The sequence below is a fragment of the Poeciliopsis prolifica genome, unplaced genomic scaffold (genome assembly GCF_027474105.1).
Source record: "Poeciliopsis prolifica strain line A6 unplaced genomic scaffold, Auburn_PproV2 SCAFFOLD038, whole genome shotgun sequence".
Lineage (NCBI taxonomy): Eukaryota > Metazoa > Chordata > Actinopteri > Cyprinodontiformes > Poeciliidae > Poeciliopsis > Poeciliopsis prolifica.
Genome location: NW_026562413.1, coordinates 1843693 through 1860077, shown reverse-complemented (window position 1 = coordinate 1860077; position 16385 = coordinate 1843693). Strand labels below are relative to the sequence as shown.

The window sequence follows — 16385 nt, the reverse complement described above, 5'->3', positions numbered from 1 at the left end:
TAGAATGACACTAGGAAAACCAGAAGAGCATAAATTATCAAGACACATGAGAGAAACAACAGAAAAGAAGCTTGAACACAATAGTGGGTTAGGAGACTTTTTAAGTCTGAATATTTCACATTTTAAAGCTACATTTGTCATGTTGGATTTTAGTTTTTTTACCCACATGCAGGCTTCAAACAACAAGCCATGAGAATTAAAGTTCAAAAAATTTATTTTACAGTTTTGTAAGGGTGGTGAGTCCGGGTTGTCCTCTGAGCTGGAAAACAGAGGGTCGGCTCGGGTGCTGCTCGGAGAGGGGAGAGGTTTAGAAAGGAGAAGGACGGCGGGATCGTGGCAAAGGAGGGAACGAGAAGGCTTACGGGTCGTCGGGGAAGGAGAGTTGCTGAGGGAGGTGGTAGGAATTGTGTGTGTGTAGATTCCGGCAACATCTGCCTGCCGAGGCGGCAGGCAGATGTTTCCGGTCAATCCGTGGTCAGCTTGGCAGTATAGGGCAGGTGCAGTTCCTGGCAAAATCCCAACGAGACGTCATCAATCTGTGGGAGAACACACACAGCTTACTTAGATCTTCTGTGGACCTGAGACTTAACAAGACATTAGATTTGACTCTGACCAACAAGTGGGACCATCGAGCGATGACTGGTTGCACCACCGCTCCTTAAGAATCCTGCCGCCCATTGTAGGAGATCCGCTTCAGGTGCGCTTCAGATGCGCTCCCACGAAGATCGTCTATTGCAAGAACACTCACACCAACTAAAATCCTAACAACATTTAACTAATGTAAAAACATAATCCGAAAATTACCATGTGCAATGGGCCGAACATTTGTAAAAAAAGAAAAAAAACAGCAAAAGGCATAAAAACTGAAACTATGATCAATAGAGAGGTGATGAATCTCTTGATTTCTCTGACAAGTTTTTGCTGAATTTTATTCCTGATTTTAAGTAGTTGATTTGCAGATACTGTCACTTTGTTCTGGATAGTTTTTATAGATCAGAACCTTCTTCTCTCCTTCATCAGTCTTATTGTTTTAAGCACACTATGCAAATACAAGCCACGTTCTGAAAATGAAAAGCCTGAGGGACCTTAAAAATGACAAGAAATAAAATCTATAACCTCGATCTGTTCCGTACAAGTATACAATACAAATATAATCAAAGTTAATATTTTGTGTTTTTAGGAAAGGTCTTCAATGACCCCGTCCCACAGCAGTTGTCATTTGACGAAGCCCAGTCATATTGCAGAGCTGCGGGAGCACAGCTGGCTACAACCGCACAGCTGTACTTGGAGTGGAGCGAAGGGCTGGACCGCTGCAGTCCAGGCTGGCTGTCTGACGGCAGCGTGCGCTATCCCATCGTAATTCCAAGAGAGCGATGTGGTGGCCCACAAGCAGGTGTCAAAACACTCTACCGCTTCAGCAACCAAACCGGTTTCCCAGAGCCGTCTGACCTGCATGATGTCTATTGTTTCAAAGGTGGGTGTCTTTAAATACGCCAGACTGTGAAGTGGTTCTTTAAAGTGTGACTAACCTCCCATGGCCTGTCACTATCACGACTGTGGAGACCAAAGATTGTTGTCAGCAGGTTAATTGACATGCACAAGAGTGAAATTGAAAAAAGACAATGTCATAAAACTTATAAAGCTGTGCAGCATTGACTGAATTTCTGCTGAATAAAAGCCAAAACATCTATAAGAACTTACACTACTGACGCCATCTTGTACAACTTTGCAAATTGTGTCTAATTCTTATAGCAAAATGACTCATTTTACAGTCAAATAATGCATCTAGCATTAAAACAGTGTTACAAAATTATTCATTTAGTACATACCGGCAATGTAACCGTAAATCAAAGATATATATGCAGTAATTTTCTCCAACAGGTCATCATGAAGCGACAACTGATACATCACTGTTTTGCTTGACTGCAAGGAAAAGTTTTGGTCCAGATTAAAAAAAAAAAAGAAGAAAGATTGCCAAGTTGCAAAACCTGAAAATTGACAGTGTATTATGACCATTGGAGATAGAAACAAAAAACCAATTTAGTAAGTTAATCAGAAAAAATAACTTTAATTTTTTGGGAGTTAGTTACACTTTATTATTCCCGTTTGTTGGTGTTTTTACTCTGAAATCAAACTTTTAATTTCTTATATGTCCTCAACAGGATATGGAGAAACTTCTACTGTCTCTCCAGTGAATAATCTGATCACAGAAGCTGAAAACTTACAACAAAATGTTGTTATTCTAGTGGAACGAGAACAAGAAATCCATCTTAATCAACTGGAGAAACAAGTGGAACGTGAAGCACAAAGCGAACTGGAATCTTTACCCCTGTTGCCCGACTCTTTTACTACAAAAGATCCACTCGACAGAAACCAAACGGTCACCTCAGACAGAGCAGAATCTTTCCCTACTACAGCTTACGCTTTGGACTTCCTTAAACCACTAAATGAAAGCACAGAAATACGTTACGACTCCCAGGGTCTTCCAGAGGCAGCTGTCAGCACAATCAGCACAACGAAGACCTTTGATTCAACACAAAGCACAATGATTCCTAGCACAACGATTCTTCCTGGTGATGACAATGGGACAGACTTACACCAGAACCTGAGCTTCACCTTTCACACATCAGAGTTTGAGAGAAGCACATATGGACCACAGACCCAGAACCAGACAGCATCAGACACAAACTCTACTGAGTCTCTACAATCAACTGAACAGACAATCCAATACCAAGAAATTCAGGAGACCAGTTTGGACAAATCTCACACCAATTACGGCGAAACCAAGAACAACCATACAGACGTAGATGTAGAGAAAGCGATTTGGGAGGGGACGACTTTGGCGGCTGGTCCGTTGCTTCAGGTAAAGTTGGAAGATGCAATCACAGACGATCTTGGACAGATGAACACGACTAAGACGATCCAAGACAAAGAAACTCCAGCCACACAAGAAACTCCAACTACTAAACTAACCATTGAGGCCTACTCAATATGGACTCCCAGTGATGGATCCGGAGATATTTCCCAAGGTAGGAAATTACTTTAATAAAATAAGTGCATTTATATAGGCCAATCACCTGAAAATGTGTCATTGTATAATTAAATGATATGTTTAGAATCAGAGCATATTAGCTCAAAATGTCAATATTCAATACATGTCATAAACCACATTTAGAAAGTTGGATCAAGGCAGAATTTTCAAGAGGTTGGTATTTTCTATCTAAACTAAGGTCAAACACGACAGATTTAACTGCAAAAACACAAAATCTTACCATTGAATTTTAGTTTATTTCATAAGGGAAATTGTCTTTGTTCATATGAAATAAGACAAGTAACTTCTCAGCAAGATAAGTGAATAATGCTTTAATATTGATGAAAAAGTACCAGTTTCCCTGACAGATTATTTCACTTATAACCAGACATTTTTCCCATTTTACAAGTTGAATAAAATTCCAAGTGACACTAGTACTTTTTCATCAATATTAAGCAATTATTTATTTAAAACAAGCTCCTGTATCTCACTGAAAAGTTATTTGTAAGTTAGTTTTGTCTTATTTCAGGTGTACTAACTTAGTGCATTGGAAACTAGACCAAAAATACTTTTTGTGTTTTTGCAGTGTTTTTTAATAACACTGCAAACAAGTTTCCTACAGTATCTACAACAAACATTTATATTAAGAATTGAATTTTTTCAATTGATTTGTTTATTTATTTATTCTCTTCTTGTTTATTTATTTACAGGAAATTATGTAATTATTGGTTTATATTTTAGCCACTTTAAATATTTTTCTGAACAATATCCAACAAAGATCAAGTTGCTTAATTTAAAACTACTTGCACACAAATTGTATTTGACTTTGGATTTTTGTGCCAGGTGTTAAGTTATGAGAAGCTTTTTTGATATCAAAATAAAATGTTTTGAAGTGTCAGAATTTCTTTCTTATATTTTTACTTGAGCTGAAAATCCTCAGTGTTTTAGTGGTTTAAAAAAGATTTTATTTTGCAAGACTAAACTGCTTGAGCGAAATGTTTTTGAAATTTAGGTGCAATATTTAAGGCTAAATGAGAGCTAGGAAACTAGGTGCAAAGTTGAAAAAACGACGATGTGTAAATCAATTTAAACTTTTTCAAAAACAATGTTATTGAAGACTTTTTATTCAGATTTCCACAGTTTTTACTTTACAAACCTGATACTTAGATAATATGTTATCTCAGTAAATTCTTATCAGTTAAGCATTTTGTCAAACCTATAACCCAAAACATTTTATGCTTTCTTTCAGAAAGAGAATTTGAAACGGAAGCAGCCACCTTCATGTCCTCGTCTCAATCCTCCGCTGCTGGATACACCGCTAAACCGCTGGATTCTGCAGTGGCTAGCACCACACCTCTGAGGGAGACTCCTGATCCAACCCTGTCTTCTGTGTCACGCCATATGGACAAATTGAATTTTGAAAACCACACCGCGACACCAGACTTGTGGGAACTCACTATTTCTAGACAGGAAGGAAGTACAAGCTTAGACACGGAGGAGGTAGATGCAACTCAGGCTCCTAAACAGGTAGTTTCTGGAGTAAGTTTGCCTATGACCGAATCTCCAGAGGACTTCAATATCTCTCATTCACCGTCTGAATTTGCAACGGAACAGTATCAGACATTAGGCAGCTCTTATGAAGAGGCAAGCGGATCTGAACTTGGAACAGTTACTTCCATCTTTCAGGAAGGCATTAGAGTTGCATCGCCTTTTGAGAAAACTTTTGTAGTTTCCCCAACCCATGGCAAGGAAGAGTACAATTCAACTTCAATTGAAGAAGAAGCTATTTTTTTCTCAACTGCTGTGCCCATAGAAGAAGCTAGCCAAAGCACTGAAAAAATTGCCACAACACTTGTTCTTGAAGTAGAAACCATAGTTACACCAACTGTTGTCCTAGTAGAAGAAGCTAAAGTTAGCACAACATTGGGTCTTGAAGACAGTAAAGTTTTTCCAGCTGTAGTTGCTGAAGACAAAGCTGAAGGAACACCAACAACTGCTCTTAAAGAAGATGTTGACATAACCCCAACAGCTGTTCTTGGAGAAGATGTTAACATAACCCCAACAACTGCTCTTGGAGAAGATGTTGACATAACCCCAATAGCTGCTCTTGGAGAAGATGGTAACATAACCCCAACAGCTGCTCTTGAAGAAGACTCTAAGATTGCATCAACCCCAATTTTTGAAGAAGAAACTAAAGCTGATCCAAATGTTGCAGAAGAAGCTAAAGTTACAACAACTGTGGTTTCTGAAGAAGCAGCTCATGTTGACCCAACTGTTGTCCTAGATGAAGAGACTAAAGTTAGCCCAACTGTGGTCCTTGAAGAAGTGAAAGTTGCTCCAGTTCTGGTTACCGAAGAAGACACTAATGTTGAAGCAACGGTTGCAGAAGAAGCTAAAATTCGCCCAACTATGGTTCCTAAAGAAGAAGCTACTATGGACCCAACTGTTGTCCCAGCAAAAGAAGATAAAGTTATCCCAACATTGGCTGTTGAAGAAAATAAAGTAGCCCCAACAGCTGCTCTTGAAGAAGACTCTGAAACTGCATCAACCTCTGCAATTGAAGAAGAATCTAAAGTTGACCCAGAAATTACAGAAAAAACTTCAAGTCCCCCAACTCTGGGTTTTGAGGAAGAGGCTAATGTTGACCCAACTCCAGTCCTTGGAGTTGTTATTGATGAGGAATCCAGACTTACTTCCGAAGAAAAAGCTAAAGTTGACTCAACTCTGGTTCTTGAAAAAGAAGCTAGTTTTACTCCAAGTGCTAAAGAAGAAGTTCATGTTGTTCCCACTTTGATTTATGAGGAAAGTAAATCTACCCAAATCCCCCTCCAGGAGGAAGAAGTCAATGTCCTGAAGTTTGACAATTCAGAGGAAATTACTAATCTTTCTGGTGCCCCTGAAGAAGAATCCAAAGTAACCCCAGCCTTTGTGACTGATGAACTTGAAGTTACTTCAATCTTTAATTTTGAGCAGGAAGCTGATGTTGCACCAACCCTTGAGGACTTTACAATCTTTCCTGTGAATACGCAAACATCTATGTGGAGTCTGTTGACTACCACAACTGAACCTCAGGAGCATCTGAATAGTGTAAAGATCAGTCAGAAACCCCCCTTCATGTCAGTGTCAGAGCCCTCAATGAATACCAAGTCTATGTCTTCTGCCCCTACCATTTCTACCCCAACATATGTGCCCCAGCGCACCTGGAGCCCAAGAACCACAAGACCTCACACTTTCCAGAAGACGACAGAAACCCAGAAGGTGAACCATTTCATCCCACCATTGGATCAAGGTGTGATTGATCTTGACATTATCCTCACCCAGCAACCCACCCTGCATAACTTGCCCAAAGAGAGGGCAGCTGTAGGTGGTACAGGGGCATTTTCAGGTAATGCTAAAACCACTCTAATCAACCTAACCGTCCTCTTCTTGCTCAGCACACTGATGCACTAAAATCCCAGGTTTATTTTCTGACAAACTTCCTCCATGTTCTGTAAAACAAAAATCCCCCCAAAAAACAAAACCCTCTCCCTGTTTGTTTCACTCGCTGTCTCAACAGATCCTCACACCTTTCTGACTCCTAAACGCTTCACCCTTTTAAAACACTCCTACGCTCCTCACTGCTCTCCTGCTACTCACACTCGGACAGTTGACATTTTGTCAACATTTTTTTCTTTTTTGCATGACATTTTCCTACTCATCCAAAGACTGACTTCTGTGAAGTACAGATAAGTTTGAATGAATGTTTTAGTGTTTCCCTTACAAGAATGGTGGCAGTAGCCCCTGAAATCAGAATGTGTTTTGCATAAATGTTGAAACTAAGGCTACATTCACACTGCAGGCTTTTGATATTCAATTCTTTTATAAAATCAGATTTTTGGGGGTGTGGTCGTTTATTCCACTTGTATGTGTTCCCCTGTGTGAACTGCAAACTTCCTGAAAGTGTCTCGCATGCGCAGTAGAGAGCGCAATAGCGTCACACATAGTGAGCATGATCGGTGTTTTGCCAACCGCCATAAAGGAGGAAGAAGAAGAAGGTCTCAGTGTTTTCGGGAGTAAATGTGGATGCTAACGGTGTAGCATAGCTTACGATTTTGTTGTCCGAAATAACACATTAACACCATAATTGTCATTGTCGTCCGCCATGGTTGTTGTTTTCCTTCCCGCTTGCGCGTATCAGCATTTTGAAGACGCAGAACAGTGACGTTTGTCGAGTATCAATGACGTTCAGGACCTGGCCGTTGGGATTCAGGTCACATTTGAAAAGACCGGATACGGACCTCTGTCATTCAGACAGTCACAGGAGATCAAATACAGGTGGTATTAAGGTAAAAAAAAAACAAAAAGAAAACGGATTTGGATTACGTCAGGCTGCAGTGTGCATGTAGCTTAATTTATGAATGTAACATAAATTAATTTGAATGTGAAAGCACTGACCAATGCAACTGGAATAATGTTTTTTGACAGGAATGTTCTCTGATATTGCCTCTTTAGCTAACATAAGCACACATTGTGTTAAGGTTTAGAAGCACAAACCATTTTTATTCACAATTTGTTGTGAGCAGTGGGGGTTTTTGAGGTTGGCCATGTGGGCAGTTGCCCAGGGCAGCAATAAAAAGATTTTCTGATGGTTTTGAGCATATCAAATGGAGAAACTCAGAAAAATGAAAAACCTTCTTGCATTATGATTGGCTTGGGAGAGGCAAGAGGCGGGATAAGCACAGTTGCCATTCATGCAAGAACTGCCACTGCTTTTGCACCTTGTTTTTAATTATCTTTAAGCTGTTCCCTTATTATATTGCCTGTTGTGTATTCATGATTGCTTAGGATGTGTGTTGTGTTTTTAAGAAGTAATTCCATTATTATATATTGTATTTCTGTTTACCGTAGTAAAAACATAGTAATTTTGTGGTTGGTAGTTTCTACATCCAGAGGCATTAAATGTTAATTTCTTTGAAAAAAAAGAAAAATACTTTAACAAAAAAAACAAGGCTTGTATAAAATTTGCTTGACAGAAATCCATTTTAATTGAAGTGTCATTGTGTTAGTAAATTAAGATCCTTTTATTTTGAACTCAATGTAACAAGTTAAAGTTAAATCATTATTAGTTTAGTCAGAAATGGCTGCTTAATTATTGACAGAACAGTGCAAAAAAGAAAGTTTTGTTGAATATTTCATCCCACAAAGAAATATAAACATTTTATTCTCATGACAATAATAAAAAACAGTCAAAACTATTATATTTTAATTTCTTATGAATACATCATCACGCTTACCATAATATTAAGCATTTGTCACCAAAAATCTAAAAATTTAAATATTTAATTTGGATTTTAAATATTGAAATACTCTGCACAATATCAGAAAAAGAGACTATAAATGTCAACATCTGACAACAAATTGATAATAACAATTGGTAAAATATAACACAAAAACAGTTATATCATCTATAAAATGTGGCTTAATTGTTTTATATTTTCATTTCTAGTAGACTTCACTTCAGCTTTGTTAATGTAATAATTTTTTTTCTTTACTCTTAAATCAGTAATTTATAAATATTTTATTTTATATGTTCTTTCAATAATTTATCTTGGTATCATTTTCCTCGCTTGCTTTATATTTATTACAAAATTCACAACCACGTTAACTTTAATTTCTGAGTTTCTCACTTTCTTATTTTTTCTCATTTACTTTTCGATGTGAAATAATTTTAAAATGAATGTCACAATTACAAGTCAAATGCTAAAAAATAGTTGTGCTGTTTTTTTACAAATATAAATTAAAATAGAAATATAATTTTTTGCCACATTTAATAAATCCATAATGATTTCAACTAGTTGTTTTTATTATTTTGTGGGCATATTGAGCCATTTCTAAAATACATTATTTGGTTCTAGTTCTCCATATACTTTATGTAATTGCTACAACAGAATTTTCTTGATTAGCACTTGTTTTCTTTTTTGTTATTCTGGGTTTTAATCTGTTTTATTTGTGTTTATACTAAAACTGTCCCTTTTATTCAAGTAACTGCACTGAAAACAAAGTCTTTTAAATATGTTAGCAATGCATGTATAAGGAGATGGACTTCACAGATTTACATATTTTAAGTCTGTTGTCCTCTAAATGCTTAAGGTGTTCATTTTCGTTTGCTAAAATAAAAGTAATCACACAATTATTGTGCTTGGTTTAGTAATATACCAGTTGCAGCCTTGATTTTCAGATTTAGTGACGCATAAACAACCATCTCCCCTTTTGGTGAAGAAAAGTGAAAACATCTCTACTGAGTTAAACTTTGCCAAGTTAGTAAAACTTTGATGTTTTAGTGAGCATAAACATGAGTAAAACAATCTTAATGAGAGGACGGGGTCCTTTAGACTTTAAAGGAGTCTCTGGTTTCCCACGCTTTATTTATATTCCTTTGCTTTATTTATAAAGCAAAGGAATATGACAACAGTTGCGCCTGAAGAGCATATGATTCCCATTTGTGTTGTGAAAGGTAGTTATTACCTTTTACATACACTGCAGAGATGTTTCTGGAAGGAGCTTTATGTGAAAGTGAACATAATGACAAGACAAAGCTTATGTTGTTAAATATTTGATTTCTGGTTCTATAGATATGTCATATTTTGCTTTATTTTCATATATTTTAAAATAAATCCAGACTTTGAGCTCTCTTTCTTCTTTTGAAGGCTTTAAACAAGCAAGCTACCATCTCAATGTGACAAAGCAAATACTTTTTTGTTTTGTGCACTTGTTACTCAAGTAACATTTTGCTTGAGTGAACACTTTGTATGAAATGATGTTGAGTCATCTGACTGGCACATTTAGCTCAGATTATTCCTTTATAGTTTTCATTACCATAGCAAAAAAACTGTAGGTACTTTTAATAAAAATAATGAACATAAATGCCAAAAATAAACAAGAAGGAGAAGAACAAAAAGGAACGAAGACGACAGAGGAAGGACCTAAGAAGACGAAAAGATCACCCTGTCCTCTCTGGGCCTACATTTTGTCTTTAATTCTGTGTCTTGCATTTTAAATTATACTAATAAATGTATAAAACAACAAGTTCCTACCTTTAAACTAGTGTGCTTAAGTAATATTTTGAAAAATGTTCCCACGTGGGTCAGATCTGTGGTTTTCATTTCAACATTGATCTGCAGTAGCCCCTCTCTTGTGTTTCAGATGCCTGTTTGGACAACCCCTGTCTCAATGGAGGGACCTGCACTGAGCGGGACGGACACATTAAATGTCTCTGTTTGCCGACTTATGGAGGAAGGTTCTGTCAGAGCGGTGAGATTCCTGCCTGTCGTTGCTGTCCAGAGTTTTGAAGCACATGCACATTTAATTGGATCCTTCCTACATTGTGTTGATTTTATTAAATGTTTTGGCTGTGACACGTTATTTTTTTATTTATTGGTGGTTTCTTGGTTTATTCTGACAAGAACAACAATAGTAAAGTCACAGGTAATGACAATGATAGTTTACTCTATCATTGTCCCTTCAGCTTTAGTCAGCTAAAGGGAGAATCCGAATAACAAAAAACATTTTGTGTAATTATAACTGAATAGAAATGTAACCTGTTTACAGAGGTATCAAATGTTTTTCTCACTAAGAAAATAAGATCGTGATCAGTCAATCTAGGACTTTTTCCACCTGTAAAGTGAAAATTATTCATCATCTGAAATGAAAACTAATCTTTCACAGGAAAAATGCAATGAAAAGTTAAAGACTCAATCAAAAGTATCCCAAGAAAAGGAAGTGGGTGGAAACAGGTGGTTTGTTTCTTAAATGCACTTCTGACTTGATTTACCTTTTTTTTTTTTATATATATATATATTTTAATAACTAAAAATTTCTTACAACTTAGATGCGAACCAAAGTTAACTTGATCTGATCTTACAAGTTCAGAAAATCACCCAAAAATTTATTTAAAAAAACTAAAAACATCTTTGCCATGCCCTCTGGTGTGTTCTTAATTTTTTTTTTATTAATCGGGGGATCTTATCAAAAACTTATCAAAATAATCATATCAATTCCCAATATAAATGTTAATTGCAGTTTTAGGTTAAATATCCTAACTGCCTAAAAAACTCTAAATGAACCCAGCAGCCCCTTTAAATGATACTTTACAGGTTCATCTTTTAATTCAAATCAGTGTTAAATTTCCTTCAACACACAAAGCTGTCATAATTTACACAATTAACTATAAATAAGGGTTCGCTATCCTAGATGGGTCTTTAAGTTGCTCTTTTGCATTCTTTAGCTGCAGATTAGCTTGCACTCAGTTTGAAGAAGTTTCTCATTGTGTCAGGAGAGAGTGCAAAAATCCACATTGTAACATTTAAAGTGCCAAGAATGAAGACAATTGTTTGAGAAAATATGGAAACACAGTGATACTGCGACTAGTGGTTGTTGTCCATGATTGATAAAACAAAAGCAGGTCATTGAGGTTACTAAACAGCTGATGGAAAAAAACAGAAATATTCTTTATTTTGGGGAAATTCAGCTCTGGTAGCAGCAAAGTGAAATATAAAAGCAGAAAATAAAAGTAAGGAAATGAACAGTAAAGATTTTTCCACACCTTTATTATAATTTTATGCAGAGCAGCGAGTGGAATAAAAGTAAACAGGCCACAAGTTTCTCTTGAGCCATTAATTACCACAAAATGAACAAAACTAAGCATTCATTTAGTGCAGAACCTGCTGAGTCATCTAAACTTTCTTTGTTGTGCTTTCCTGACTCCCTGCTGTGTTTCAGACTTGGAGCGATGTGAACCAGGCTGGGATAAATTTCACGGTTTCTGCTATCGACACTTCAGCCAGCGCCAGAGCTGGGAGGTGGCAGAGAGGCACTGCCGCACGCAAGGAGCTCATCTAGTGTCCATCATGACCCCAGAGGAGCAGGACTACATCAACAGTAGGGCCACGAAGTCCAGTTCACCTTTTCTTTCCTGTGTTTTATTTTATGATTGAACTGGGATATGTCTCTACTAGGTAACTACAAGGAGTACCAATGGACTGGTCTGAACGATAAGACGGTTGAGGATGATTTTCGTTGGTCTGACGGAAACCCACTGGTGAGAAAAGTTAGACACACTGCTTTTAAAAAAGACAAGCAACAAACATCACACAAAATTACGACAAAGTATTACAGCCATGCTAAGAAAATGAGAAAAACATCAACAAAAAAACAACAATATTACAAGAATAAAGTTGGAATATTCATAGAATAAAGTCATAATCCTATTAAAGTATTCTCATAATATAATAACTTTATTCTCATATAACATATTCTTGTAATACAATGAATTTATTCTTGCATTATTTTGACTTTCTTTTCTTCATGTTATGAATTTATTCTCAGATAGTAATTTTTTTTCACTTTTCTGTTTAGTTGGCCTTTTTACTCCATCTTAAAAATATCTCTGAAGATTATTTTTCCTTTCAGTTGTATATAGACAGGTGGACAGAAAGACAAAAATAACCATGAAGAATATGGAGAAAATCACAAGAAAGTTACAATCTTTTCAGGACATCAGTTGTGGTTTTTGGTACATTTTAAAAGTTTTGTAACGCCACTAAATAATTTTTAAAACTCTTATTACTCCAAAATTAAAATGTATGAAAGAAATACCCCTTTTTTCAAATTCAAACTTATTCTCCAAATCAATACAGCTGTATGAGAACTGGTACCGAGGGCAGCCTGACAGCTACTTCCTGTCTGGAGAAGACTGCGTGGTGATGGTGTGGCACGATAACGGCCGCTGGAGTGACGTACCCTGCAACTACCACCTGGCATACACCTGCAAGAAAGGCACCTGTAAGCTCCGCCAGTCAAGACTGAGCAGACATCATTTGGACCTGAGATTGCAGCTCCCTCTACTGGTTAATAGAAGCCATTACATCACAATTTGTTCTCTCTTTTTACAGCCTCTTGTGGGCCTCCACCAAAAGTTCGTAATGCGTCCATATTCGGAAAACCGCGAGTGAGATATGAGACCAATGCAGTTGTGCGGTATCGCTGCTCAGAGGGCTTCCAGCAGAGACTGAACCCTGTGGTCCGGTGTCTGTCCGGAGGCCGATGGGAGAGACCTCAAATCCTCTGCATCCCTGGTGAGATTGGAGTTTATTCCATAAATATACCCAATTATTCATTTTAATTATGTCTAATTATTTGTTTGTTCAAATTTAATCCAGAAGGTGGAGAAATTATGCAGCACCTCGCCTTGTTGTCGCAAACCGACAGCAACTTTTCAGCAGCTGAAACTGAATTTGAAGCCACTAAAGAGACACCACAGTTCTGGGACATCAAGTTTTAACACCTTAAAAATACAGTTTGGTTACTGTACCATGACAAAATGCAAATTATCTTGAATAATGAACCACAAAAACAAAAAATGATGGCAAATTATGAAAATTTGCTTCAGATAAGAATGTGCACCAATGATTATGAATATTTTTAACTCATCATGTGGCATTTAATTACCCCCAAATCAAGCCATGATCTATAAATATTTCCTAATAATTGTTCTTGGTGTGGTTTTTGCTAGGGTCTTTTCACACAATGGTGCTAAGCTTTTAAGACACTTTTACAGAGTTAGATTTTTATTGTGTCATGTTCGTACTTTATCAAAGATCCTGACACCTCTAAGTGATTCGTCAGATACCAAGAAATGTTGTATATGTTGGTTTTCACAGCTAAAATTACTTTCCACGTTTTTTTTTCCAACAGGAAACTTAAGATCAAACAGACACAGTTTTGTTCGGTGGCTTTATGTTGTAATAAAGTTTTGTAGAACAGAGCCAAGAATAAATCAGTCTATTTTACTCTCACTGTGTGTTGGCTTTATTTCATATTGATTCATGTAAAAGTATTTACTGTTTTTACTGTTTCTGATGTGCCAGCTGCTATGAAATAGATTTGTTTGAACCCTTATGTGCTGCTCTGTATGTGTAGCAAATTATCTCCAACTCAAGATAACAATAGAGCATCTTTGACAAACCAAAGACTTTAATAAATTATCTACAGTTCAAATTTAAAAGAAAAGTACCGCATAAAACATCTCTAAAACCAAAGCGTTAATTAGCAGCATGACTGTCTCGCTTTTCGGCTGCCATATTTGTTCCCAGCAACCGAGTATGAGTATTTAAAATAAGTTGAATAGAAAAGAAAGAGAAAGAAATTGATACAGGTAAGTTTTAGTAAATCAGAAGTGACCTTAAAGACTCGTAAAAACATGAAAATGCACAAATCTAGGTGAACAGGAGAAGGCCTCTTGCTTCTTTTGCATAAAATGACCCTTTAAAATTTGTAAAGAAATGTTGTTTACTGATAAACTGTATACGTATATTTTGTGCTATTTACCTATCTGTGCTCTGATAATTTGACAACTTCCGAGTTTATTTAGATATTAAAAATGCTTTTTTTAAGAGCTGCATGGACGGATTTAGCCACCAGATGGCAGCGTTGGAACATGTTTCATGAAATGATATTTTACAGAAAGCAATGACGCTGTTGCATGGGATTTCAATTAATCTTCCTTCATTGCAAGTAATTTAATCTCTACATGTGAAAAACTGGTAGAGACATTGTTCAGAAATTAAAAATTATTTTCCCCTTTGTATTGTTCTATTTTATAAAAATCCCATTAAAATGCACCAAATAAATAGGTAAAAAGGACAGGTCAATTTTATCAGACATGTTTAATAAATAGAAGAACACCAGGACTCCACTTGTGAAGTCTTTAACAAGCTCATTCAGTTCAATCCTAATAAAAAGTTTGGTGTCCGTCCTTTTGGCCGTAGAGCCGACAACTTACCTCTAGATGTTTGGATTGGTGGAGTGTACTCAGACCTTTGACCCTGGGGTCAGAAGGTCACAAAGAGTGAACAGTGGCTAGGCTTTAAGGTAGGGGTGCCCAAATATTTTGAGACCAAGATCTATTTTTCCTCTCACCAGCCGGCTGAGATCTACCTCATGACACGAAGACATACAAAATGTAAATTAAACTCTATTGACTCATTTTATATGCAAATATACATCAGTTATGTCAAAAGTGATAAAGTGATAGAAAACTTAATGCGGTTTCTTCCTCAGTGAGATTCTGACACTGGGAGCAGGTTACTGGTTTCTCAGTCAGAAGCTGGTCTCAAACCGGAGACCTGAACATGGCAGTGGTTGATTAGCTAATTTAAACTCCTGCTCTGCGAAACTTCTGCGACCGCCATATTGAGCACCCCTGGTTTAGGGCTTCGCTTTCTTTCTGTTTATCTAATACTTTTAAAATGACTCAAATGTCAGTTTTGGCACAAAAGCATCTGAAACATTCAGTCTTTTGCTGATTTAATCTGTGCTCGGATGTGTCTGATTTTACGTTGTAGCTGCAGAGCCGCACATGTCCAGCAGGGGGCAGTCTGGACTGGAGGTGATTCAGATGTTTTCGGACTTCAGACATTTCTCCAAACTCCAAGTTTGTACTCCAAACTTGTGCTCTTGCACTTTATATATTTCTTATTAATGTATTCTGACTTTGAACCACAATTAAATGTTGACATTGAGTCAAAATTTTCTACGAGTAATGCTTCAGTGTGACATCTAGGTCTTGTTTATCAGGTATATTTAAACTGAAAGGTGGAGCTTGGATAGTAAAATTGAAAATTATCTGTAAAAATAAACATTTTAGAGCCATTTCTCCAGCTGCAGCATCATCATTTATCTATTTCATGTTTGTATTTACTGCTTATTTTGAGCAACAAGGACAGAAAGTCATTTGTTTCTACCAGTTAAGCAGACGTGTCTGTCAAACTCATTTAAATAAACTCTGTTCTGACCATGTTAGAATCACCACCGAGTCTGTGTGTTTTCTTAATGTGCTGCTGCGATGCATTAACATTTGAAAGCATGGAGTTCCTGTGAACTTATTTGACCTCTGACCTCTCCTCTGTGTCTCAGATAACAAATAGCTGCAGCTGAGGCAGAGGCTTACTGGTCGGTTCTCACCCGCAGACTCCAGACTGGGACACGTCTGCTCAGAAGCATCTCTGAGTGGGTAAGAAAAAGTGATTATTTTAAGTGATTCTGACTTGTTTTGATCGTTAATGACTTCTTCAGACACTCTCTGTGTTGTTTAAGCACCAGCTCTGAAAAGAAACAAACCCCTCTGTCAGTTCTCGGGTTTTAACGCATATGGTGATTTGCAAAAGTATTCATGCACCTTGTCGTGTTACAAGCATAACTATTGCTACGTTTGACTGGGATTCTGTGCATCAGATCCACAAACAAAAGGTCACAATTGTGAAATGTGACGTTTTCTGACTTTTCTGAGCTTTATGGACGTAGAAAGACGTCTGGAGGA

The 16385-nt window shown here is 37.0% G+C and overlaps 1 protein-coding gene and 1 long non-coding RNA gene across 2 annotated transcripts in view; one reads left to right on the top strand and one right to left on the bottom strand.

Annotated features, from left to right (window-relative positions):
* Positions 1-13863, top strand: part of LOC129375056 (brevican core protein-like) — a 30241-nt gene extending 16378 nt beyond the window's left edge. Inside the window, exons 6-14 of the mRNA XM_055053868.1 lie at positions 1181-1474; positions 2163-3029; positions 4281-6416; positions 10214-10321; positions 11789-11947; positions 12025-12107; positions 12706-12850; positions 12961-13143; positions 13228-13863. Of these exons, the coding sequence (XP_054909843.1) occupies positions 1181-1474; positions 2163-3029; positions 4281-6416; positions 10214-10321; positions 11789-11947; positions 12025-12107; positions 12706-12850; positions 12961-13143; positions 13228-13349 (4097 nt within the window). The 3' untranslated portion in view covers positions 13350-13863. The remainder of the gene's footprint in view (positions 1-1180; positions 1475-2162; positions 3030-4280; positions 6417-10213; positions 10322-11788; positions 11948-12024; positions 12108-12705; positions 12851-12960; positions 13144-13227) is intronic.
* LOC129375057 (uncharacterized) lies at positions 198-7217 on the bottom strand. Its single transcript, XR_008607597.1, has 4 exons — positions 7119-7217; positions 614-729; positions 363-536; positions 198-286 (listed from the first exon to the last, which is right to left on the bottom strand). It is a non-coding gene; the product is annotated as an uncharacterized LOC129375057 (long non-coding RNA).
* Positions 13864-16385: the final 2522 nt, after the last annotated feature.